The sequence below is a fragment of the Mixophyes fleayi genome, chromosome 2 (genome assembly GCF_038048845.1).
Source record: "Mixophyes fleayi isolate aMixFle1 chromosome 2, aMixFle1.hap1, whole genome shotgun sequence".
In the NCBI taxonomy this organism is placed as follows: domain Eukaryota; kingdom Metazoa; phylum Chordata; class Amphibia; order Anura; family Limnodynastidae; genus Mixophyes; species Mixophyes fleayi.
In genome coordinates this window covers 319,664,722-319,692,599 of record NC_134403.1, presented here as the reverse complement: position 1 = coordinate 319,692,599, position 27,878 = coordinate 319,664,722, and the positions used below count along the sequence as shown (strand labels likewise).

The window sequence follows — 27,878 nt, the reverse complement described above, 5'->3', positions numbered from 1 at the left end:
TTTTTTTCAGGGCATACCTACTTTTTGTATAGACTGAGGTGCAAACAATCAGGACGTAGATCCATGTATTAAAATAGTCAAGAGGTTAAACATTAAGTAGGAACACACATCTGCTGTAACACACATGCACAGTGCACACCCTAGATACATGAACAAACACAGTATTTCCTGGTGCCAGTTAGAGAGGCTGAACCACCACTTAGTGTCCCTCAGGTCACCATGTTAAAAAGAGTAGTTTATTCGGGAACAGAGAGGAAACAGCGACCCTCCCCATGTCCACTGATCCGTTTACACATACCTGCCCTGATTAATGTTGACATTGTTGATTTTCTCAGCAGTTATGGCAATTTTTGTCAGTGTTTCAATCACATGATCACTCTGCAGCACCACGTCTCCCTGGGGACAAAAATATCAATTATAAACCATCCTTCTCCCACAACTTCCATCCATAATGCCCTAGTAGTATTGGAATGGGGGACAAGAGGCATGAAGATCTCATTCTGTGTCTTCAGGTATCCATCAGGTTCTCTCTTATCAGTCTCTAGTAAAGATGAGCGGGCTCGGATTCCGCTAATCCGAGCCCACCCGAACAGTGCGGATCCGAACGGGATCCGAGCACTGTTCGGATATTTCCGGCGGGCAAAAAATGAAAACGAGGCTCTGTCGTCCAAGTCTCGCGTCGAATCTCGCGAGGGGAGGGAGGGCCCAGAACAATTCCATCTTGTACCTCTTTTTTTGGCATTATGTGCTCAAGCTACCTCGGTGCAACCTTTTGGCCTAAAAACAATATTGTGAGGTGTTCAGAATAGACTGGAAATTAGTGGAAATGATTGTTATTGAATGTTATTGAGGTTAATAATAGCGTAGGAGTGAAAAAAAAAGCCACAAAACTGGTTTTTAGCACTTTTTATGTTTTTTCAAAATAAATCCGAATCCAAAACCTTAAATCCGAACCAAAACCTTTCGTCAGGTGTTTTGCGAAGCAAATCCGAATCCAAAACACAAAACACGAGACACCAAAAGTGGCCGGTGCACATCCCTAGTCTCTAGGGCAGGGGTAGGCAACCTGCGGCTCTCCAGGTGTTGTGAAACTACAAGTCCCATGATGCTTTGCCAGTAGATAACCAGCAGATAGGTGGCAAGGCATGCTGGGATTTGTAGTTTCACAACACCTGGAGAGCCGCAGGTTGCCTACCCCTGCTCTAGGAGATCTCATCAGACTCTCTTCCCTTCCCTGTAACTCTTACATCGCAAGGCCATGAAAAACGTACAAGTTGAACTGAACTCCGTGCACTTAACTGCAAGAAGTCAATGCATAAACAGTGTGTGTGCCTGCTCACGTCAAAAGCAATTACACATGGATATCTCTATTTTCATAAAGGACTACTAATAAAATGCTGACATCCTATTGTATATAAAAGAGTGAACAAAAAAGTTTACAAATTAAATAAAATGTACTATTCAGCAAATAATGCATTGAAGTTTATCTTGACAGATATTTCCCCATAAGATGGCTGTAAATACAGATATTACTGATCTCTAATAAAAGCTACAACCGTAGACCCCGCTAGTTTTCTAGAAGCTTGATGCACCATGAATGCTCCTTGCTTCACCTTTGGATGCGTCGGGCATCTAGAGAATCATTGTGTACTGATTTTCTATAGCAATACATTACCTCTACAGCTGTCCACACCACGACCAGTGTGCAGAAAACACTGGTTAATCATTTATAAAAATATGCAGGCTTAATGCATGGTAAGGGCAGCTTTACCCTACCCTTAGAGAAAAGAGAGCCCTGACAGTCTACCTTTTGCTTGTTGTCTTCACTTTTAACATGAAGGACGAACAGGTTGTCACTCAAACTGCTGACAGAGATACCTGGAACACATGGACATTGAAATAACCATCTTGCAGGAATGATCAATCTATTCATACTTTCATAACATTTGTAAATTGAACGTAGAGAGAATGCCAGATTCTAAATATAAATAGCACTGAATAGATTGTTTATATCTATAGGACAGTATTGTTCAGTATTAAGTTGAACAGGGGTTTGGTGAACTTAGTGACAGGTTACAGTTATTCTGAAGGAGTCACTAGACCACTCACAAAATGTACACTGTACTTGTAAATATCAGAGACATGTCCTGTAATCAGTGTTACAAATATTGCAATGGAATAACTGTATGCCGGCTATGATTCTGTACCTATTCACTCACTCAATTAGCATGGCCCAAGCTTTCTAGGCATGGATGACCAGCTAATTAGTGATGCTGGGTTCCTTCCGTAGAAAACGTATAATATTGAGGAGTGTAAGCTGCCAGGCTTTTTGAAATGTACAAGCTTCCAGCACACAGTACAGGCGGACATTTTGTGCCGTGAACCAATGTTCTGCAGAACGTGTTTACTAACAGATAGTGATGATACAGAGTCATGAAACTTTGTGCCTCATGCCTCGCTAACATCACTAGTTCCTAGCGAATGGATAAACCCTTGTTAGATGGGAACTGTGCGAAGATCACAAGGGCTACAGAACAGGATGGAACAGAAATTCTCATATAATCCCTTCACCTTAGAAGGCAAACACAGTTTTTTTTGTGATTGGGCACAATGACAAGATGACTGGCTATGAACACCGCTCACAGAGAATAGATAATGACCACAGCACAATACTGCCCCAGTTTTGCAGAGAACAGACTTGCATAAAAGATCCAAAGCCTTGGTACTAACACTGTCAACGTGGGATTCAAACCTCTCAAATATTATGGTGGTGGGCCAAATCCAATTAAACTAATTAATTGGCTCACCAATTAATTGGTAAACAGAAATGTTACTAATGATCGTATAAGCAACCTGAATTGCACTGGTCTCCCGGGTTGGGGTAAAGTAAGACAGCATTTCCAGATGTTAAGTAGGAACTGCAAATAAGAGCATTTATTACAATTAGTTAATATTTTTTTTTTATTTATATAGTATTTGAATCCCCAATAAGCCTTAAAGCACTTTACATTGTGCAGGCAGTCATCTTGGACATGCTCAGTTGATGTCGTACACATCAGTTCCAGTGCCATAGGAGCTTACAATCCACACACACCGGTCCATCTTTGTCAGAAGTCAATTAAACTACCAGTATGTTTTCGGACTCTGTTCTCCCCGTGTTTGCTAGTGTTTCCTCCCAAACTCCCCACAGGTCGGACCCTGGTTGGAATTCAACCCAAGACCCCAGCGCTGCGAGTTGACAATACTAACTACTGTGCTGTAGTTAATATATGGACATAAGTTGTTTAGCATACACAACTTTTACTTTGCTGTGGTTTACGGATTACAATAGAGCCACCTATCAAATTAAATAGTAGCACGCCGAAGTTTAAATAGCCAGAATATCTTAGAAAACAAACAAAAAAAAAGTATAAAGAGCCATACACAAAGTTTAAAAAATAAAATAAAAAAAAAGCGCAATAGGTGATTAGAAGAAATCTACAAGATTCTCACCAGTCATATTGCCATAATCAATTCTCTGCTTCATTTTGGCTTCCTCCACAACATAGGCTGCATTCTGGCCAAGCAAAAGTTGTCTCCTCCGCGGCTTGTATCCCTTTCGGTCATACTTGACTACAGGCACTGCATACTGCAAAAATGTACACTTCATTTGGTCATTGTAAGAGACAAACGCTGCATCAGATGCACACTGGGTCAACGTGGCAAACAATTTATCCATCCCTCAAATCATAAGGATATTACTAAGCTTTTTCTATTCATTACTTCCAGGAAACCCACTCATTTCTTTTATTAACACACAGGGGCTCACGTGGAGTTTAGCACAATTTGCGTTTTTGCTGTATAATACTCTTGTGTACTTACGCATGGGCGCAGAGAGTACTGGTTCCGAAACTAGTGTTTTGTGCTGAACTCAACATGTGCCTCACAGCGAGGAAAAAGATTAATTCAATGTATACTCATGTGGACTTGTATGACGTTTGCGCAGAGAAGCAGCCAAGTCACATGTTTAATTTCTGCTCAACTTTCATGTACAATGATACTGTGCAGTAATATACACTAATATGCTCATTTGCTAGGGAGCTACAAAAAGAGACTAGTCTCTAAATGTATAAATAAGTACAATTATTAATATACAATAAAAATAATTTGATACGTTACAATATAGCAACAAAAATAAATGTGAAATGCAATACCGTTAAAGTCTGGTTCTCCAAATGTTGAAGTATCTTCGTGTTGATCTCATCATTGCCTGTAAACAAAAGGAAAACAGAACTAAATATAAAATGAAGCATGCTGTAAAGATCATTTTAATAAGTGGTGCAACTCACCGGATTAGGCAAAAAAATGTGAGCTCTGACGGCTCCTCCCCCCCCCCCCCCCCCCAACGTCATACTGATCGACTGACAACGCTGATATGGTCAGTATGATGTTGGTGTTTGACAAAGCTACTTACCCCTGGGATTTTATTTTAATTAAGGTTTATTTGAAAACTGTGTGGTTTTATATATTTTTTTTTTTTACACTGTTTTGTTATAATTGGCAGGAGTCTTCTGGACCCTTTTCCATTATACTGGGACCACTAGAGTGATAAATTTGCCACTCCAGAAGACCCCATCCTATAAATTAGCCCCTACTCCATTATGCTAGATCCGATAACTGAAGCTGCAACTCCAGGGGTCCCAGGGTTAGTTACCCATAAAGGCACCAACTCTGCACTGACCAGTTTGGGCTCATGATCTACTTGTTATATTGAAAACCAGCCCAGGTTGGTATGATAGGGCTGTCTGAGAACTTGGGGGTGGGTGAGGAAGACACTGGGGCTTTTTAATTACCAGCAGCATCTGTGATTTGAGCAGAGGTAACTGTCAATCACTTGCAAATCTCTATTCTCTGTTCAGCTACATAAAATGTTAAGATTAACCTCAGTTCTCACCACAGATGCTGCAGATTCATTTATTAAAGCTGGAATGGAAACAAAGAAATTTAATTCACAAAGCACAGGTTGCCTGTGCTGCATACCATTCATTAATCAGACAGCTATAGTAGGAATCTTTCAAAGTAATGTAAAAGGTACTGTAGAGAATTTTATTGCTATGCCTTGGGAAACCATGCACTGTGGCGAGTTCCCTACAATGGCAGCATTCATCAGAATCCCAATCACCTGGTGTTGGAAGATAACTTGAAGTGTGCTACATCTGTACTACTACTAGATTTATTTACACTCCAACAAGGTCATTTAACTTAAGAATCAGTCTGTTATCTGTACCACTGAAAGAGTGGTGCGTGAAAAGCCTTCAAAACGTCTCTATGGCATGTGAAAGAAAGTGTTTGGACAGAGAAAGGCAGGCGCTGGCTTTCCACCCGAAACCTTTATCTGCACACACATCACTCACCAAGACGAGTGTTTATGAAAAGTCTTGGAACACTCTGTGGATAATTGTCTTTCTTGTCCTTGAATATTTCACTTGCAACAACTTTTTGTTCAAGCTGTATGAGGGAAAAAAAAAAAAGTGCATAGAAAATCAGATATGTATTTATAAAATCAGGTATTCATGAAAACATTTAAAAAATTATAATTGAACAAAATATAACAAACATACAAAAAGTGTATAATCATAAATCAGAGGATTTTTGAACTTGCGTTAAATCTTTCTCCAATTCCATCTGGGGGACACTGCTACCATGGGGTTGTCCGAGGGCACTTGGAGTTGGCACTTAAATAGTTAATAACTAAACTTACTGCTGACTCCTCCCCTCTGCAAACCCATATCCCTCAGTAATGTTAAAGTCCCAAGAAAACGGGCACAAATCAACAGTAGAACAGCAAAAGGGGGGTCGAAACGCAGTGTCCCCCAGATGGAATCGGAGAAAGATTTAACGCAAAAATCCTCTTTTCTCCACTATCCACTCTAGGGGGACACTGCTACCATGGGGGCCTACTAAAGTAGCCCCCCTTAGGGAGGGTATGCCCTGGGCTACTAGCCCGTAAAACACTGGCCAAAACTGGCCACAATGCTTTACAATTCCCTTTAAGGGAGGGTGTTCTTGGGACTTTTGATGGACACGGTTCTTCAAAAAGTTTTTCTTCCGGAGCAGAAAGTTCTCTCGGTTCAGAATTCTGTTCCGATACTTCTGGATCATCCTCGTCCTTTCATGAGGTTGGGCATGCGGGTTCCGTGGTTGATGGTGTCTGCATTCGAGACCCTTCGCTACGGTCGATTCCACTCGCACGTTTTCCAGTGGAATCTTTTGAGTCAGTGGTTGGAATCTCCTCTCCATCTGGAGTCCCAACGGATTCACCTCTCCAGAAGGACTCGCAAGTCCCTGGCTTGCACAGGACCATCTAATGATAGGCAGGTCATTTTCCCTGTGGAACTGGGTCCTAGTGACTATAAATGCCAGTCTGCGAGGCTGGGAGGGTTAAAGATGAGATTTCGGATAATTGATTATCCACCCGTACTGTTCTAGAAACCGAAGAGATAGAACACGATGTTGAGACAGAAGCGGGCCTGAAGAAGCCTTGATGTGTAAATCGTCCAGGTATGGAATTACATTTACTCCCTGGGCCTGTAAACCTGCCGCCATAACTGCCATAATCTTCGCAAATACTCTGGGCGCAGTGGGAGGACTCAAGGGAAGTGCCCGAAATTGAAAATGAGAACTCTATACTGTGAATCGAAGCAGGGACTAATGTCCCTCCCAAATATAGGGACGTGTAGGTAAGCGTCCCGGGTGTCTATAGACGCCAGAAACTCCAGGGGTTCCAATCCGTTGATCAATGAGTAATTCCATATTAAATTTGTTCACCCGAAGATGAAGGTTGAGACTTTTGAGGTTCAGAATCGACCAAAACGAACAGTCTTGTTTGGGAACTAAAAACAGGTTTGAGTAAAAATCCAGGCCTTTCTGATCGTCCAGAACCCGGCAAATGACACCAGCGGAAATAAGGGAGGTGACTCATTGAAGGATCTTTTGGATCCCCTGTCGGCATCCCAGGAACGAAGACAAAGCGTTCTCCTAGCTGCCACTGCCGAGGCAGACACTGGAGAAGAAATGGAAGCTGCATTCTGGGCCGCCTCATAAAGATAGCCGGAAGCTTCCTTTAAGTTTAGAGCTAAGGGAGGAAACTCCAAATCCTGCAGACCCACCGCTAATTGGTCGGCCCAAGACTCCATTGCTCTGGCCACCCATGCGGATGAGAACAAGGGTCTAAAAGCTGTGTCGGCAGCAAGGAAAATGTTCTTCAGAAACCCCTCCATCCTGTGATCCGTAAATTCCTGAAGTACCGCTGAACTTGGAACCTGCAGAGTAGTATGCCAGGCCAACCTGGCACCCAGAGTATCCACTCTGGGTAACTGCAAGAACAGGACATAACTCGTTTGTAACAGAGGATAAAGCGTTGCATACCTGCGAGGAACCGGAAACGTTTTATCCAGCTGCTTCCAGGCAGATTCGGCAATCTCTGTAAGCTCTGCAGATGCTGAAACACACATAGTTCTAGGTCTACTGCGTTTAAACAAACCCTGAGCAGGAAGGACCTGATCTTCTTCCGCCCGGTCAAGAGTCTGATGCACCGCCATCACCAAATCCTGAATTCCCTGGTTCCTGGAATTGTCCCAGTCACCAAAATGCATAGAATCCGAATCCTCCCCTGATTCGCCTTCCTCTCCAGATGAGCCTTCAGAGTCTGAAAGTAACAGAGGCTGAGAAAAGCGGGAACGTTTGTGAAGCGGCGCCAAATGTGCCGAGGAGTCTAAATACCTATTCAGACGGTCCAAACACTTTCCCAAAGCAGATGACCACACAGGTTCAGGCTGAGAAACTTGAGATGGAGATGGTAGGGCCTGTGGTACGTCACCTCTCAAACCATCTGCAATGCCCGAATTGACGACCTCCACAGAAGCAGCCAAAGAAGTGCCTGTATTTACACTCCTAGTAGCTTCTGCCTGTTGATTGATAAGCTGGGTGAACATAGAGACAGACTGCGCCAAAGAGAAAATCCACACCAGCTCCTCCACCACGGCAGAAGGGCCACCCTGCGTTTGCGCGTCCTGGTCCCCCACTTCATACAGCTCCCTGGTCCAGCTGTCCCACCAGTAGCTTCGCTGAACAGTTAGAGCAGGAATAAAATTTAGCGCTGACACTCTTCCCCCTATCAGACATTGTAAAAACAAATTCCTCCAATACCACCTCTTTTTTTTTTTTTTTTTTTAAAGAAATGAAAATACAGTGTAAAAACAAACTCTGCTATTTCAGTCAAATGCACAGTGATATTAGACTTAAATACTAGTTCTTTTAAACCACCCCCAAAACATCAATGGAAATAACACTGTAGTTAGGACTGGTATTACAGAGTCTGGTACAAATACCCTCAATGCAGAGAGGACTTAACAGTAAGCTCTTGACAGACAAAGTAATGTCAATATATCCTATATGGGGCACTTAGCCGAAACTAGGAGGAATTGAGAGGAGAAGGCGCGAATATCTCCCGCTTCGGAGCATACCACTGACAGCTGGAGAGTCTCACACTCACTCTCCACTGTCTGATGGATCTCACGCCCAGGGAAGACCCTTCATCAACATAGGCTATAATTAGTGGCGCTATAAAAATAAATGATGATGATGATAGGCTGCCACAATGCGTTGAGTTCTGCATCACTGCCCACTCGGGAATATCTCCCACTGCTCCTACACCTTCTACTCAGGCTCTGCGAGATCAAAGTCCCCCTCCGCCTCAGCAGGAGACTTGGTATCTTCCATATGTCGGGTCCTCAAACGGAGTGCGGCGCTCTCTGCCCGTGGCAGCACTGGACCCCTCGGGACACTGCAGTGACAGTCACATAGTGCTGTCATTGCCCACGATACTGAAGATTCTTTGTCCTATTCTTTATTTAAATACAAAAATGGAATATTGTTCCATTAAAGACCTTGGAGGAAAAATGTTAACACTTATCCCCACCTAACACTACTAAAATATGAAACAAAAAAAAGAATAAAATCTAAACTAAGCAGCAAGTACTGCCAAGCAGTACTAAACACAGCCCTTGGGCACTTAAACAAAACTGATGAATATGGGGCTGCAGAGGGGAGGAGTCAGCAGCAAGTTTAGTTATTAACTATTTAAGTGCCAACTCCAAGTTCCTTCAGACAACCCCATGGTAGCAGTGTCCCCCAAAATGGATGATGGAAAAATAACATTAAGTTTATTTTTTAGAGAATAAAACAGTGCTGCCTCAGCCAACCGTTTCGGAGCTGATCACTCCATACTCTGCTAACTCTTGTAATTTGTACCTCTGCAACATATGTAGAACCAACGTTTACAAACACTAACACACAAGTTTTTTTTTTAGGGAAAGTTACCAGTCATGCAATGTTAAAGAACGTACAGCCTAACTAAAACTGAATGGAGGTTAATACAGTCACCGTTCATGACAAAATCAGATATAAGTTTATATTTCTCCCTGTCTTGTACTTGCTTATACGATGCATTAGGCATAGTTAAAGAGACTATTAAGGCTGAAAGTGAAAATTGTTAATAGATTTCTGAGTGTAGGTAGTACTGTGTGTTTCCCTATTTATTACTACAAGTGCCTGTTGATATCACTTGTTACACTCGATTATTGAGTGTAGTTCAAAACGGCAAAGCTCCCCAGAGTATAATGGGGAAGCAAAAAATGATTTTCAGTTTCCAAAAAAATCTCCCTATTGACTATAGTTATTATATGAAACAATCACTGGACCGGAACATGAAAGATGTGCATTATTGAGCTAAATAATGCTTGTTACATCAGTGGGAGTTGTCTCGCCAGCCTGTCCAATGAGGTGGAGCTTTGCAATAATGCATTGTTATAAGGAAGGAAAGCTGTAAAGACAGTGACAGGTCTCAGACTCATAGTTAATAAATTCTGTATGCAGATTGGAAATTTAGAGCACACAGGATATGTCTAGTACTTGAAAGCAAGCATAACTGACACACACTGCCTAGACATTTTACCTTTTTTCTCCTATATCCCTATATAAGACACTTTTAGTCACTGTCTATAGACTGAAGCATGTCAATTTAGTTGTTTCTGAGGCTGAACATTGTGAATTAATTGATAAATTCCATATTAGCTGTACTTTAAAAGTAGTAACACTATCATGTTACCTGTTGTTTCCATTCAGGGCTGATCCTCCTGCAATACTTCCACACCATGTTGTTCATGCACATCTCTCTCAAGAGCTCCGAGGCCTGAAGACAGCGGAGAGCACAATGACCACTTGTGTAACATTTACAGCCAAAATGCCTTTATGCAAAGTCTTATTTGTCAAATGATAAAAGGTGCTCTGGGACATTTACAGAAAGACTACTAGCAGTGTCATGTAATCAAATTAAAATTCCAGAGAATGAAACACAAACATACAGAACAGCTTGCTCACAAGAGTTTATAACTTTGCCCTTCCTGCTTGCTGGATACTACTGCCTTGATAAGAAAGCCTGTCTTGTGAGTTATCATCTAAAGTGTCCTGTAAGCAACTTCAGAATATACTGTAACATTTGTTTTTAGCTTGATATGAAACCATGATAAAAAGGTTTTTTTTTTTCAAAAAATAGTTTTTAAATATAACAAAACATTACTACTGCACTAAATATATATTTACTTTTGACATAGTCTGCACAACACCTTCCTGTTTGAGAAGTTAAAGGGAAAGGTCCACCTTAAGGCAGATTTGTTTATGATTACGGTCTATAGATAAGACATTAGATCAGCTGTGAACATACAATTTTAACCAATGCGCACACCATAGCTTATCTATTGAAGTAGCCAAGGGCAAAGGATATTTGCCAGACAACAGAACTATCTGAAGGTGAAGGGCTCCTTTATCTTAGGCATTCCTTTAAAATTCCTATTGTGAATATAGTTATGAAGCCATTCATACAATTTCTATCAATATACATAGTTAGATGAGAATAAAGCCTACAGCTTATTATGCAATTCATTAATCCACCACACCAGGCCCTTATGCTCACCTCTCTAAGGGACGGAGGTGGCACAGGCCAAGACTTGTCCAACACATTCTTTGGTATATTGCGATGGAGGGTCATCAGGAATGAGTAGCGGATGTAGTCCAGGAAGTACTCATTCTCCGGACACCGAGGATAATTGCGGTAAATGAAGCCTTTGACGAATCTAACAAAACGAGAGAAAATAAAAAAAAAATTCAATTCAGAGACTTCCATTTCTCCATATACTTACCGACCCACATATTCTACCAAAAATGTTATTCCAGAAACAAAAAGGCGAAACGTTAAAAATTGCCCCCAATTAATATCCCACATCTTTAGACCTTTCTAGCCATATTAATTCCGTTTACAGTTAAAGTTCCATCAGTAAATGCTTCCTGTGTGGTGTGAACTTTATAGTTACCACTTGTAGTGAATATATTATGTTCTTATTGCATGTGTATTTAAAAAACAAACAAAAAACCCCCCAAAAATAACAAAACTGTCCATACACAATGGATGTGAGAAAAAAAACATCTAAACATCAAGCAGAGCATTATTTACAGAAACCTTATGTGCAGGGATTAATTCCTTTCCATGTTTTCCTCCAACATTCCATTACTAGGTGAAATTGAGAATTTTTGGAGTGCATAAAACAGGAGTCACTTCCTTTCATAGGAAGTTGAAGTTATGCAAAAACATTTTTACCATTTCTAACTATAAACAAAGATCTTGCAAATGTTTAGTTCACCATTGTGATTTCCTGTCTCGAGATGCTGTGCACAAAACACTGCAGCCACTGGATATCAAAACAACACAGGGCACAATAATTTGGAAAGAATGTATGAAAGGGAGTTTGTCTTACACTAGGTCGAGATGAAGAACTAGATGTTTTTGGAGAGGAAGTTCCACATTGCACAAATTTAGACCTCAATGGTTGAAAGTGAGCCAGGTTTTTTGGACACAGTTCAGTCCATCAGCGACCAAGTTAATTTTGCGGCTACGTTGTTGTTTAATTGGAAAAATTCAAGAACTTGATGTGACCGTGGTCCTGGAACTATGCAGCCTCATTTCTGCACGCAAACTATCACACATTTTACTTTCCCTCTTTAGTTCTCTTCATATCCTAGTACGTGGGAATGTGCAGTGTCCTCTATTACTGGATAAGGATTCTGATGCATTAAAAAACTCATATTCAAGCCCTGCACATGTCCTGTCTTAATGTTCCCAACATACAGTACAAAGAAATCAGAACTACAATAGATAGAGCTCTCATGTTCACATGATGTCTAGAATTGATGTGATGTCCCGAGATTAGCTCACACAGATCAGTGCCTAATAACCCAATATTGTGTGTCCAGATCAGATCCCAGAGATAATCTAACTCAACATCATACATGTGCAGAATCCAATAACCTGAAAGAGACCCATCTGTGCCCATGGTTATTCAGTAAAGAACTGAACCATTAGAGTTTCTTAGAAACCATATAAAAAGCAGAGTTCTGTATTTTTTGGTGATTTTTTTATTAAAAATAATAATTTAATAACAGTAAATTCTTCAAGACGGTCTTGGAAACAATATAATTTAAAGGGCAAACATTGGGTGATAATATTCTTGTAGGTAAAGTCGTGAATGTTTCTGGTACATGTCAAGAATTATTTAATAGGTGATGTCAGTAAATGTTAGGAAAATAGACAAAGAGTAAAAAACACCCCAAACAAATTTTTTGTGTTAACCAATATCTAAAAAAAAAAAAAAAAAAAAAGTTAAAATTTTTTTTTTTTTTTTTTTTTGAAGGCTCGTTTAGGCTCCCGATTCCCAGATATTGAATGGCATTCCCTTGTTCTAAAGAGAGGACAAGCCACGGGATGGAGTCTTTTTTAAAGACTTTTTTATGCTGTGTGTGTATGTGTTTGTGTTTCGTGATTCTAGTGTAAGTTTTGGACAGTTTTGCCATTACAACATGTACTACTGCATTTGTTATATTTATCAGATACACAAAATCACTGGAGGTGCATTTATAGGATTTATATATTTCTGTCTAACCATAGGAGTTGTTTCAACCTCAGGATTTCCAGTGGATGCAGAAGGACCCTATATGAGCAGTAAATGTACATGCACTATAAGATAGATAGCACTTCTACTGGAACAAGTATCTACCGTTGATGCCCAATATGTGAATGTATCGCCTCTCTAGTTAACGCCAAATATCATCTTAGTGTTAAAGTGACCAGATCTAGGTTTTAATGCTGGAGATGGGAATATATACTTAAACATTGCCAACAGGAAAATCGGCACAGATTTGGTTACAACTCAACTCGGACTACTGGGGACCATGGCCAATGGTCACAATTACAAATATAAATACATGGAATATGACTATTGTAACGTACATGTTTTAGTGTGCACTCTATATATAATATCAAAATGCATGAACTACTAACCGTCGAATGACATCCACTGCCCACTTCCTTTTGGCAGCTTTTCGGCGGCCCACTGTTCCACGCCACCAAGACTGGATTTCTACGGCTATAAAAAATAAACATAACATGAAAGTGGAGGTTGGAGGAGGAAAGCACAAAACAAAGCGACAACAATTAATGCATTTTAAACTAAGTTACATCTTCCAACATATTTGTCAATTTCATTCTATAAACGTAGAAGGTGGAGTTGACTTTTTTCTTTTCTTTTTTTTAAACTAATAAGGGTTTAAACAGTAATTGAGGCAAAAATCTTTAACCTTCATTGTATTTCTGATGAACACAATCATGAGGTTACTCCACAGGTGTAATTCTCCATGATTATAGAAGAACCCCTTTTACACTACTTTAAATAGAGTCTATTCAGTAGAATTAATCATGCCAGTTCACCAGATCTCTAGTAATACTATAAAGTAATGCCACAGAAAGATAAAACCTCATGCTCTGGTTTCCTCCCACACTCCAAAAACATACTAGTAGCTTAATTGACTGCTATCAAAATTGACCCTAGTCTCTGTCTGTCTGTGTGTGCATGTTAGGGAATTTAGACTGTAAGCCCAATGGGGCAGGGACTGGTGTGAATGAGTTCTCTGTACAACGCTGTGGAATCAGTGGTGCTATATAAATAAATGATGATGATGATAATTGATGGGGACCAACTCTGCAATACCAATCTCTATTGTGGCTGATCTAGCTCCATGCCCAAATAATAATAATGAATTAGAATGGAAAGATATATACAAGAGTTTTATGCACAGACATGAAACATCAATTTCAAAAACAGAGAGTGGGATTAGTTGGAAGAGAAACTACAAGCTTTAAACCTGCAGGACGTTCCTGGTTTCAGAGGGTGTTAAATTTGCCATCGACTTTGCTCAGGTAGGGGTGGTCCAAAACTCAACAAATTTCAACAATTCCAGATGAAAAGCAGAAAGGTAGGTCACATGTGCCACTCACCGGAATGTTTTAAGTGTAGGAATTTCTGACGCTGGTGGTATCCTTTCCATTTTGCCTGGAGAAAGGTTGCTAAAAGAAAAGAAAAAACCCCAAATAAACAACAATTGTTATCTTGTGGTCAAGACAGAACAAACCGTAATGAAGATGAAGATGAAGATGTTATGTTCCAACACTACAAAGCATTTGAACCACTAACATAATACATATTGGCTATCCTCACAATATTAAGTGCACACAGCACACAGATGAAAGTAACGGAACAGAAAACGGAATATGATAATCGAACAAACCTATGCTCTGCTTCCTCACTTCCAAGGCATCCTCTGTTGCAAAGAGTGTTTTGGGGAAACGAATAAATATTTTTGTCCTAAAATAGAAAAGATATTTTAAGTCTGTATACATAGAGTGTATTATAGCCTGCTTAGATCACCATTTAAATATGACGCTTGTCATAAGCTGTAGTAACGCAGCTTACCTGCCCATTTTATATTCCTCCGGTTTATATCCCAGGCTCTTGACTAGGACAGCCACTCCATCCATTACTCGTCCATCCCAATTAGGCCAGGTGTCAGGACAGAGGGATTTGTACCTGGAGATTAAACAAGAACCTGAATCTGTGCACAACGAATCAGAACAAAGTAGTGCGTGTCTTGCACATTTAACGTACATTTACATTTTAAAAACATTTTTTATTACCTTTGTAAGAAGATCTCATATTTTCGCCGGTAAGCAAATCCAGCACGACGCACTCGCACATTCTCAATAAGCCCCAAATATTTCACCTGGTGCCTGATTAGGACCTCATCAAAACGAGCTAAAAGATTAATACAGAAACTGAAAATCCTAATCACCAACTAGAAACTTAGCATGATAGTCTGTCAGTGTTCCTCAACCAGTGTACTGCAGCATACTAGTGTGCATGGAGCAGACCTTAGGTATCAGACTGTGGCACGCCAACACAAGCTAATATACAGCTGACACTGAACACAAGTTATCCACACTTCATGGTGTGCAGTCATTAGGTTCAATTAAAACATCCTGCCTCTTGACTGGTGGGACAGTCTCTACATTCCACTTAAATCAAACAGTCATGCTCTCTTCTCTAATTATCTATGTTTTGGGTTCTAGCTTTAAAACTGAAGTGTAACTGCTAGACTGACAACCAAACCCAGGTCAGCTTAATAACCATTATATTCCTTTTTCACAGATAGATCATAAGAGCACTTCATACAAAATTATTTTCTGAACAATTCATTAGGACCAAAATAATCAGAAACACAGGACTAAAAACATAACTTTTCAAATGTAAATATTTTAAGATTTTGCTCATTTGTAAGCGGAGCAAATGGGTTAAACATATAGATGTGCTGCACTGTTTTCCTAAGACACTGTCACTTTATATACACACAATATTGCTTACTAGAAAATGGTTGTAACCCTGGTTGCATGAATACATGTATTGAGTGAAAAACACCATTAGGTTACCAAGGCAAAAATAGCGCAAGGTTCTCTAACAGCACATGCAGCATGTAAGGACATGTTTGGAAGGTGAACCCTGAGCTTACAAGACATAACACATGTATGAAGCTTACCTGCCTGTTTAGCATCATTAGGCTTCATGCAACGTACATAGGAAGGCTCCTTGGACATAAGAATTTCCATCAGCTTGAATAAACTATTTTTAAACTGAGTTGCTGCCTAAAAAAAGTAATAAAAAACACTTAAGTTATAAGAGTGGATCAGCACTAGGCATGGTATAAAATGAGGTACAAAACGGCATAAAACTTAACAAAAAAAAACCAAACAGATTATTATTTGTTAAAGCATGATTTACACAACTAAAGTTATAAAAAAAATAAAACCAACATCAGATAGATGCAAATTACTACTTATAAGGATACTGAAAATCATATCAAACATATAGTGCAGTACTGGGCCCTCACCGGTTTCATTCTCTGTCTTGTTATAAAGCAAAGAATAAGACTAAATGGGAGCTACTGTATTCCATGTCATGTGATCATCTCTGCATACAGCAGAGGAGGTCACTGCACAACCAATCAAAGGAGGAGTAAGTGATGCAGAATTTACTGCATACTCTCCCCTCCTTCCCTTCTGGCCTCCTGCTGTGCAGGCAAGTGGGGGCGGGGTGTGACAGGTAAGTGGGCAAGATGGAGAGGCATGTGAGGGGCATTTGGGGAGGTCTGAGAGGCATGTGGGGAGGTCTGAGGGACATGTGGGACAGCACAAAGGCACAGCCATGGGGACTAGGTTCACTCCCAGTAATGCAGGTCTGACCAACCCGTGGCTCTCCAGGTGTCTTGAAACTACAAGCCCCAGTAGATAGTATGGGATGCATCACACATGGCAGGGCATGCTGGGACTTGTAGTTTCACAGCACCTGGAGCGCCACATTTATCAACCATGTCCTTATCTGTGAGGAGTTTGTATGTTCTCCCCGTATTTGCGTGGGATTCCTCCGGTTTCCTTCCACACTCCAAAAACATACTGCTAGGTTAATTGGCTGCTAACAAATTGACCCTAGTGAGTGAGTGAGTGTGTGTGAGAATTTAGACTAAGCCGCAATGGGGCAGGGACTGATGTGAGTGAGTTCTCTGTACAGCGCTGCGGAATTAGTGGCACTATATAAATAAATGGTGAGGATGATGAACCACTAAAAATAGCATATATGCAAGAGTAGAGGCACTGTGCAGTTGTCCATATACACAGGACATACAGTAATAATGACTTTCAGGAAACTGAATGGCACGGGTGGTACTGTGCAGATGTATACATAAGACCAGATAAAGAGAACCACATCTGTATTCTAAACAATAGTATGACAACAGTAAAACAAAATAAGACCAAATACAGATAATTATATCCAGGCAAAGTATCAATGCACAAAAATATAAAAACCCATTCACCTTTATGAAATGTGTCAATTTCATCTCCAGTAAACAATGATTTACCCTTTGTCATATCTCTATAGATGCATAGAATGATAACCCCACTCCATTGTCAGCCAAACTCACATCATTTTTATATATAGAACATACAATTTTTTTTGCCACCTTTCTTAGTGGTCAGTGGGCACCCTCTTATATCTACTACCTTCCAAAGACATTCAGTCAGCTTTTGCCATCCTTCACAAATAAAAAAGTATTCATTCATTAGCGGTCAGTGGTCTCTCCACATACTCATGCAGTGAAAAGGTGCAGTTAGTTTCTCACTGAAACTGATCAGCTTCCAGATTGTCCCGAGTGGCTGTCGTAATCACTCTGCTTCAGAACTCTAAAGCTGCTTCAACAATGGTTTTGTGTTGAAACAATCAATGGCTGTTGGCACTGTTAGAGACAACCTGTTTATAAGGGTGCTTCCAGGGTGAGAGCACTATTTTTATTACTTTGCATAGAATTGAATGACCTAGGAGCCTCCCCACAACACTGCACAATATCAAACTTATGTGGAGTGGGCACATCAGAAAGAAGTTCCTGTTGTCATTCAGCTATAGAACTGCATGAATGACAGAGCGTTGAACGCGGAGGATACAGCAAGTGCGCTTGTTACCTCTGCTGTCACCATAGTGGCCAGATCTTTTGGATTGGAGTGCAGTAAGCCAGACAAATTGTATGTGCCCACATACTTCAAATGGATCATTGACCGGTGGGGCATACAATAAATGCAGCGATTAAGAAAAACAAGTTGTATATTGCTGCACTATCAAGAACTGAATGCTTAGGGTATATTAAGGTTTACTGCAAGAGTCAGAGTTCCAAAATGTTCACTACTGGCGTTGATGGGGAATATTTTTTGGATACTGATGCACAGGAAAAAAAAAAAAAGTTGCTGCAACCCATATTTCAGTTTTCCCAGAGTGTTTAGAAAATACTCATGGGGTCAGTGAACCATCTACTGTGTTTGTAAATGTTTACTGAATTTCTGAATGACCCAATCTTCTTTCTGAGAATCCCTGTCACACACTCACACAATTGGTCATACCGTCTCTGGCCTTTTCTTGTCTGTCAATTCTGATCTGTCAAAGCACTGATGAACAATTGGATTTCCAGAGTCGCACATAACCTATGGACAAAGTAGAGAACAGGTGATAAAACAATGGCTTACCAAGAGGTCCAACATTCCAGAACCTCTATTTCCATTGTAAGAAAACCCCCAGAACATCAATGCAAGTCATTTACTTTAGACACAGTCCCAGCACTTTACTCACTTCTTTCAGATTGCGAAAGAGAAGATCATTATTTTTATCCAAAAATCCTATTTAAAAAAAAAAAGAAATTATTATTACAGAAATATTTTATCCAATGAAATGTACAACACATTAGTGATAAACGGGTTATTGCAAGATTATAGTCTGGAACAAATAAAACAGCAACATCACTGTTTCTTCTAGTAGTGCTCATTACTGGCAATGGCAAATGGTGACACACAAAGTGCTGGACACCTCACTTCTGATACATAATCAGCCACCTTTCCAATTTTTTTTTGCCATTTCTAACCAACAATGGACTCACGTCTGCACATCAGACAATTTGAGGTTCTTCAAATATTTTATGGGATGATACACCCCATGTCACCCAGACAGTTGCACATAGTTATAATACGCCACCACAATAACGCCGTATATACAATACATACAATACAATTAAATATAGTAAATTGCTAGGTGGCGCATGGTAGACACGAGCAATCATTTAGTCAAATGGATACTAGCAAAAGGCGACTCCAGAAATTTGTAACACACACAGAAAGCTGCGATAACTGCGTAGTGAAAAAACTGTGTACATGATTATATTCATTTTCTTTGTTCTTTTCTATAAAAGTATAACAGTGCTCTAAAAATAACCAGACAATAGGCCTGATTTAGAGTTCAATGTAAAGATCCTGTTGTCATAGAAGCAAAATATGAGTCTACACACCTGTGTTTTCATGTCTATTTTAATTGCACACATTTAAGGCATGTGCATTCTTAATTGTAGCACATAAATGTGTCCGAAATAAAAGATGTGGAAATCATCATCTACTCCAAAACTTGCACCCGTTTATCTAGATGCAAAAATTTATATGCCACAGTTAATGTATATCAAGACCCAGGTAACTCAAAATAAGTTGCATCTAAAAACCATGTGCTTAAATTCCCCATAGGTACATGATACCTGTAACCCCAATGACAATGTAGACCCCATCACATTGGAAACTTGCAACATATATGCCATCATTACTACCATACATTCAAATCTGACTCCAGAAGTCCAAGTCATCCAATTGACACGCTTAGTGCAAATTACCTACTACGCTGTAGTTCACTTCTCCAGCAAAGTGCTGCAGGCGAAATTCGTCCCTCCCAAGAGACTTTCGGGTTTTCTGGTCTCCAAGTTTATGTCTAAAAAACAAATGTAGAGTAGATTAAAATGTCAGGTCACATACAGTGGCTGTAAAAAGTCTACACACCTTTATTGAAATTGCAAGATAACTCAAGTTAGACCTTTTCTACCTTTAATGTCAGCTTGAAACCAATAATATTCGAAGGAAAAACCAAATTGATCATTTTTAGGAACAAGAAGTGAAAATAAAAACCTACAAACACCCTGGTTGCAGAAGCTTGTACACCCCTAAACTAATGGTTTGTGGAAGCACCTTTTGCTTCAATTATAGAAGTGAATTATTTCAACAAGATAATCAAATTACAAAGATTCATTCTTTTAGGGTATATATTACTAATGATGGAAAACATTTTTTTGCATGCAAAAACAAAATCCCACAAACAAAACAGGAACTGGTTCCCCAGAAAACATGGCAACACCTCTGTATAAGTTGTCCTTGCACAATACAGCTCACCTTTGTTACTGACACAGGACAGTTTGATACTCTTCTCACTTACTTGGAGCACCGCTGTGCATCCTCCTGTATCTCTACAACATTCTGACCTATTCATCATCTTTGTAGAAACAGGTTCTCCACTGAATTATTAGTGGAGAGTTTATTATATGGTCAATAGTATATGCTCCACCTACTAATTCTCTCACATTTAACAGTCATCTAAACACTACAAATACCAAACCTTACGTGGGGATGAAAGCACAACTTTGATAGAAAAAAAACAAAAAACATACTTCATTTTAACTTAACTGAAAAAGGTCTACAAAAGTATTTTCTACACTCACGTAACAAAGTGTGGGTGGTTTTTCACAGTGTCTTCCAACTTTTCAAGGAATGTCATATCTGTGGCTTCTCCCGGGCGCAAACATTCCTCATCCTAATGAGAGGAAAGTAGAAGACATTATCAAGAAAATTGCCACTAGTAACCGAGTGTATCCGCCTAGAGAGCATCCTGTTTGCTAAGAATTATAAAAAAAATAAAAAAAAATAGAGAGGAAGAAATTAAAACTTACTAGAATTGAAATTATGCCTTTGAACTTTTCTTCAACCAGATCGCAGATTATTTTGTTGTTAAAGTACTGGACAGGCTCCCACTGTAAATGTACAGAGAAAAGAAATAAGAATCAAAATTAAAAAAAACAAAACAAAACCACTCAAATTAGAATTTAGAAAGACCTAGGGCTAGATTTACTAAGCTGCGGGTTTGAAAAAGTGGGGATGTTGCCTATAGCAACCAATCAGATTCTAGCTTTCATTTATTTAGTACCTTCTACAAAATGATAGCTAGATTCTGATTGGTTGCTATAAGCAACATCCCCACTTTTTCAAACCCGCAGCTTAGTAAATCTAGCCCCTGGTCTGTTAGACATTACAGTGAAAATTTCCGAAAGTAATGTACATTCTGTGGATCATTTGTTACTGAACAAACAAGACTCCTGCCATACCTAGAAGATCTTATGGTCAAAAGATATTCACTTGGTAAAGGCAATCTAGAATTCTATAACGAGATTCTATTCTATAATAATCGGCACAGTACTTTGAAGTAAAATGGAATATCACCTGTAGACCAGTGTTTCTGAAATAGTCTCATTGGGGACCACTAACTGTGCATGGTTTTGACACAATCAACCAAAAACCCTGCCCTTAGGACACTTCTCTTGGTTCTCATCCAAACAAACCAGTCCTTCAGTTTTGTTTCTAGTTCCACCCTACTCTCCGATTTGTCTGAGCTGGCAGTACCGTAGGGTGCAGTCCTAGGCCCTCTGCTCTTCTCTATCTATATCACTTCTCTTGGGAAAACTAATAAGCTCCTTTGAATTTCAGCATTAACTCTATGCAGATGACACCCAAATGTATATATCCCATCTTCACCATCTATGTTGGTGACCATTGTCTGCCATTTCATTTTACCACTTCAAATTCAATCTTTAAAAAAAGATGGTTATTAATGCACAAGCCAACAGAAGCTACTTACCCGACATCTTTCTGATGACAAGACTTCAATAAACCCTACTCCGCAAGCTCACTGCCTAGGTGTCATCCTTACTGTCCGTTGTCCCTGCATACGATCGATCTCTGAAATCCTGTTACATACATCCAAGAAAAATCCCCAGCATGTATCTCACACAGGATATCGCTCGAAATAACATGCCACATCGACTACTGCAATTTCCTTCCTACAACAAGGTTTCACCCTACAATCTATTCTGAACACAGTGGCTAGACTAATTTTCCTCATTCTACTGCTGCTATGCAGTTTCTACATTGGCTGCCTGTAATTTACAGAATCCAAGATAAAAAGCCATTAACAAGACTAAACCAACATACAAGTCTTCGCATCCTCTAACTATCTCTTAACACTATGCCTCCATTCTGCCCAAGAAACGCACCTCTTCCTTACTCACTTATTACTTGCTCCCAACTCCCTATATGTCTTACATATATTTAGAAAAAAAATATGCACAAGGACCTCTGTTCTTTAGTAGCGTATACAAGTGAGATGTTCAAGACCAAACAAAAACAAAAAAAAAAAAAAAAACTACCCATAGTTGCAGTAGAATAATGCCACATACTGGTAAATGGCTGGATAGTAATAATGAATACATTTCCGAGATGACATCACTAAACCATGCTCAAATGACATGTAAGAATTCATGTTTCCTCAGCAAAGATTTATACGACATACTTTGTCGTGTGTTAAAACTGCAAAAATATGTATTTCAATATTTTGAGTGTTTTGGTACTAAAGTGTTTTCCCAAGACTTCGATATATAAAGACAAACTGCTATTTACCGCAATTCCTTCAGATTCATACTCTTCCTGCTCTGACTTCAGTGTCAGCTCAATAAACAATTGCTGCAGCTTCTCATTGCAATAATTAATGCAAAACTGTTCAAAGCTGCAATAAAGAAAAAAACAGTAATAAATAAATTACAGGAAATGACAACAGTAAAGAAAAACAAAAAACAAAATGTAAAATAAATCTGTTTATTTTCGATTGAGAATGATAAGAATGATATATCCCAGGAATACAATGTAAAACATATTTTGTGTTTTAGGATTTGTCTGTTATTTCATGGAAAGGATTAAATAAAAAATAAATAATTAAAAATCTGCCACTTCCTTTGAATATATCTGTTAATATTTTCTGGAGTGAACATCCTGGCAGGTCTGCGTAAAACTGGTTTCTGGTGAACAATGCTCATCTCATCAGCTCTGTCACTTGGGACAAACAAACCGCTCATAAACGATATAAGAACACTGATAGACGGACAGCGTGATATGGAGTAATGAGGAAGGAAGGACTGCCACCATGCAGTATTGTTGAGGAGCTTTAGAAGGAGACTCAATGACACAAGACAGCCTCAACACAGCAAGCGGAATTTGACCACAGGTCTCAACAGGCTCCAGTTACAAAGCCCAATAACACAAAGTACAGCCTATTATTAAAGCCTACATATAATAGCGGATGTTAAACAAGCTCTGTCACCAGGGAAAATACCAGTGCACCTGCAGGCCACATGTACTGCAGTACAGTCTGCAACAGATTATGCCCTGTAAGGCAAATACAGAGCAGATGGACATGCCAATTTTTGTACAAGTGTAAATGTTTGGGAATGGTGGCAGGAGGGGGCTGCCAGAGACCACAGATGAAATACCCATCATCAACATCTATTTACATGGCGCCAGCAAATTCCGTAGCGGTTAAAAAATGGGAACAAACATTAAACAATACTGAGTAATACATACAGATAGAGGTAAGAGGGCCCTGCTCGAAAGCTTACAATCTATGATATACTCCATACATCTACATTCTATGGATAGGAGTACTGATTGTTTTCATGAATACAGCAAGTGTAAATAATATGATGTTATGCATAGCCTGACACACTAAATTCACATTTTCTCAGTGCCAGAGGACAGCAATTTATTATTTTAAACTCTGACCTGTACAGAGTATGTCCCTTGGATGAAAGATGCCTACATTGACACACAAAATCTAACAGCCAACGATTGTTTTCTAAAAACTTGGTTGGCCCTTTAACTCAAGTCAAAATAACGAAGAGAAAGAAAGATCACCTGTTATGTTGAAATACTTCAAAGCCATATATATCCAGGAGTCCTATGACAGATGCGTTCCCCAGACTGTGCATCTCTCCACCCTGCAAGAGGCCCAGAGTCAGATGAATGAACGTTACCAGAGTAATCCTTTTTATCCTGTTTACATTTCTAACTAGAGATCTCAACGTTCCACAGTGTCCTATTATAGGCGTGGAACTCAACAGCCAGCACTTCCAGTGGAGACCATCTAAAATGTTATGAACCTTGCCACAATATCATAAAGCAGGTACAATAGTAGTTTAATAAAGAGTATGCTGGTATTAACAAAACAGACATCATTTATACTATTGCAGTCAATTTATTAAAACATTTTTTTTTTTTTACCTTGTATGCCAATGATTTGTTAATCTTGCTGACAAGCCAAGAGAAGGTGCGGCCATAAATTGCTTTAGACAGGGCATCCCGAGCATAAGCAGCTTGCTCTAGATTCAGAGGACTGTTCAACTAATGGGAAAAAAAAATAAAAAAAAATAAAGACCACTTAAAGACAAGGGGCTTGTTTCATTAAGGATCTTAAATTAAGAAGTTTCTTATTTAAGTCTCCTGGACAAAACCATGTTACAATGCAAGGGGTGCAAATTAGTTTTCTGTTTTGCATATAAGTTAAATACGGACAGTTTTTTCATGTAGCACACAAATATCAACTTTAAATGTCAGTGTACAAATAAGCTATCAAGTATTTGTGTGCTACATGAAAAAAACAGTATTTAACTTATGTGCAAAACAGAAAACTAATTTGCATCTCTTGCATTGTAACATGGTTCTGTCCAGGAGACTTAAATAAGAAACTTCATAATTTAAGATCCTTAATGAATCAGGCCCAAGATCACATTTGCCAAATACAAAGATCTTATAAATTTGGTTTCAAATTCTGAAATCTCTTACAGCAAAGGGTTTTGTGTCACCACTAACGGCAATGCATCCGTCAAAAACACAGGTGGTTATTTCTCAAGGATATATTGACAGGACAATGCAATATTTGGTTTTGCTATTCTCGATGCATCAGTCATACTCAAAGGTTATTACATTATTTGTAAATAAAAGAGCTGAAGCGCTCTTCAGTTTTATTAGCTATGCTCAAGTACACAGCACCTGAAAATGACTGTAGAAAGCAGGTTGAAATGGAACATGCAAAATGTAGACTGTGCTGATGAATGACTATTACAATGTTTACTTCCTCCAAGCTCCCAGGCTTCATTCTATGATAGAGCGCCACTGTGAAGTGCAGGGTTTAACAATAACTACTGTAGATCTTTAATGGCTGTGCAATATTAAATTATGTTCCACTGCAGGTAACAGCCACAGCACTAGGTGGACTACAAGGAATTACATGAAAGGTTACTGATTAGATGGGTGTCTGTAGCAGTGGCGCACGCAGGGGGGGTTTCTGAGTCTCTAGAAACCCCCCCTGCGCTAACTAAGTGGCCACTGTCCTATACAGCAGCCACGGCACTGTCAAAGAAGCATCCGTGGCGGTGCTGTATTGTACACAGCACCGCCGCAGACGCTTCTTAGACAGCGCCGTGGCTGCTGTATAGGACAGCGCTGGCGAAACGGAGTATGCGCAGCAGCTCTCTCTCGGGTTTTGTTGGTTTTTTTTTTTTGGGTCGGCGGGGGGAAACCCCCTCCCCCCCCCCCCCCCCCCCCCGACAATCCTCCGTGCGCCGCTGTGTAGTACATTACTGCTAGAACCAGTCATCTGTCTGGTCCCAGTATCACCCCCCAATCCTGCATGACTGGAATGCAGGAGGACAGTACACAAGTGTGTAAAGCCTCATAGATCCAGGAGGTTTTCTTGCATTTCCCTAGGTAACAAATTCTCTGTACAGTTGCTGGTTTAAACGACACAGGTATGTGAACTAAATCTTATGGTCCATCTCAGCAGCCACCTAACTTACTGACTTTGAACGTTTCATAAAGCAAAGAAAAATACTTTGTAAAAATTAATGTTCCACCACATTTTTCCACAGCTTTCACTTCTATCCTCCATTGAAAAAAAACAACAAAACCTTAACTTAAAAACTAGAACCTCTTAAAGCAGCTATAAAAATACAATGTTAGCATTGACAGCATTTACCTCTTCTCCTTTAGCAATGATCTTTTTGTGAATGAGCGATTCCTTTAAGACAGTAGCGTCTACCGACAGAAGCTGCAAAACAAGACAGATTCTCATCAGAAGTTTAGCATTCACTATATCTCCTGCGTTTAGAGGCACAAAATCCCCCCTTCCCCCATACTTCTCTACTAGAATTGTTTTGGAACTGGCTAATAGAAAAACAGCAATTTAAAAAATGTTTGCATCATAATGTCACCAGTGCAGAACAGGCCTGTGGGACGCTGCGGATCTCCAAGTTCTGATTTATAGATTGGATAGAACACAGGAGCCACAATTTGCAAATTATATATGAAATCAATTTCACCTAGATCTAGTCAAGGTCTTGGTATTGGAAAGGTGTTCAAGTTCTATCAGACTTTTCCTCTAAAAACATGCCACTGGCTTCACTAGATGAGGAACGACCCTTACCCTGGCGAGGTATTTAATCTGGTTTTCGGTTGTGACCTGAGCATGTCCTTGCTCGTCTGTGGCAAACTGCACATTTCCTAGATGCAGGACACTGGCTACAATGCTCAACAATTCCTGAAACACAGCAAGTCCACAATAAATTATACAACAAAAGGAGAATACACACACATCTTTTATCTCATTTAAAACTTTAAAAATCATGGAGAAAAAACAACAAGGGGTCAGCAAGGATGATGTTTATTGGACGGATTTAAACTCACCTCAACATCATCGTCATTAAAGTTAATGACTGACAAGGCCCGTCGAACAACTTTCCATTCACTTTTATCATTGATTGAGCTAACTCTGGCACACTGACCCTATAGAAAGAAATATGCCACAGTTACGAGTTGGTATTAAACTCTTCCAGTATCACCTGACTGGAGATCATCAGCAATCAGACTAGGGGTAACCAGAAGAGTAAATAAGGAAAACTACAGCCAATAGGAGGATTACTTTCCACCTGTTGGACAGTATATTTTATTACATTGCTCACATGGAGATTTCTACAATCGAGATGATGTATGATACAAAGCATACTCCGATTTCATTTTGTAACAAGTCCCTGAAATGGTCTCTAATGTGTGTGCAAATAACCTGGTCAGCACATGTAATCTCCCTTTTCATGTTACATTCTCAATGATTATCCCCAGAATATACTATTGTATGTCCACCCTCCCACCCCGTATGCTGTATTTGTACCAGTGGGAAACTCACCTTGACCAGGTATTGGTAGTTTTGGGCATTTTTGTCTAACCCCAGCCTGCGTAGAAGTTCCTCCTCTCCACCCTCAAGTAGCTGGTAGAATATGTGGAAGTTCCTCTCTCCATGATTTTGATGCACCACACGGGACTTTTCTAGGAGATAGTTCAGGATGTGCCCCCCCACAGGAGCTCCCTTCAAACCAAACCAAAGTGAGGTTACCATATTAATTACTGCTGGCAAGCATATATACACACAGATGAGACACTGTTAAGGCACACACAAAAATGTACAGTTCAACAAACAGTTAATATAGTCCAGAGACAAACGTTATTAAGTAGTTAGATTTGAGCGAACATAACTATACACCATTTTTACACCTAAAGCAATTAATTTGTTTGGGAAATTGTGTTGAAGGTCTTCCATTATGTCAACACGAGTTGGATATGTGATCTTTCTTGTATCTCACACACAATTTTCCTGCATCAATATGACAGCAGGCTTAACTTTGTTTTGCTGGGGGGCCCTGCTCTTCCACTACCTAACCCAGTTGGTGCCCTCCCATCTGCCTCTAACTTCCATCATGACACTGCACCTATCGAACACTCATGTCACATGACTGGGAGAGTCATTCCCACGTACAAGAAAAGCAAACTCCTCTCGTTAAATAATCTG

At 39.7% G+C, this 27,878-nt stretch overlaps 1 protein-coding gene across 4 annotated transcripts in view; it reads right to left on the bottom strand.

Moving 5' to 3' along the window:
* MYO1C (myosin IC) overlaps positions 1-27,878 on the bottom strand; it is a 97,777-nt gene that overhangs the window by 6,945 nt on the left and 62,954 nt on the right. For all 4 annotated transcript variants that reach the window (XM_075196722.1, XM_075196724.1, XM_075196721.1 and 1 more), the window contains exons 6-30: positions 27,219-27,398; positions 26,723-26,821; positions 26,463-26,576; positions 26,016-26,087; positions 24,263-24,382; positions 23,897-23,979; positions 22,610-22,715; positions 20,830-20,910; positions 20,602-20,693; positions 19,726-19,820; positions 18,648-18,694; positions 18,422-18,502; positions 16,015-16,120; positions 15,119-15,236; positions 14,898-15,011; positions 14,713-14,789; positions 14,423-14,491; positions 13,430-13,514; positions 11,012-11,171; positions 10,148-10,231; positions 5,394-5,487; positions 4,194-4,249; positions 3,493-3,628; positions 1,808-1,878; positions 299-396 (exon numbers count right to left, since the gene is read on the bottom strand). In XM_075196722.1, coding sequence (XP_075052823.1) covers positions 299-396; positions 1,808-1,878; positions 3,493-3,628; positions 4,194-4,249; positions 5,394-5,487; positions 10,148-10,231; positions 11,012-11,171; positions 13,430-13,514; positions 14,423-14,491; positions 14,713-14,789; positions 14,898-15,011; positions 15,119-15,236; positions 16,015-16,120; positions 18,422-18,502; positions 18,648-18,694; positions 19,726-19,820; positions 20,602-20,693; positions 20,830-20,910; positions 22,610-22,715; positions 23,897-23,979; positions 24,263-24,382; positions 26,016-26,087; positions 26,463-26,576; positions 26,723-26,821; positions 27,219-27,398 — 2,438 coding nt within the window. The remainder of the gene's footprint in view (positions 1-298; positions 397-1,807; positions 1,879-3,492; positions 3,629-4,193; positions 4,250-5,393; positions 5,488-10,147; positions 10,232-11,011; positions 11,172-13,429; positions 13,515-14,422; positions 14,492-14,712; positions 14,790-14,897; positions 15,012-15,118; positions 15,237-16,014; positions 16,121-18,421; positions 18,503-18,647; positions 18,695-19,725; positions 19,821-20,601; positions 20,694-20,829; positions 20,911-22,609; positions 22,716-23,896; positions 23,980-24,262; positions 24,383-26,015; positions 26,088-26,462; positions 26,577-26,722; positions 26,822-27,218; positions 27,399-27,878) is intronic.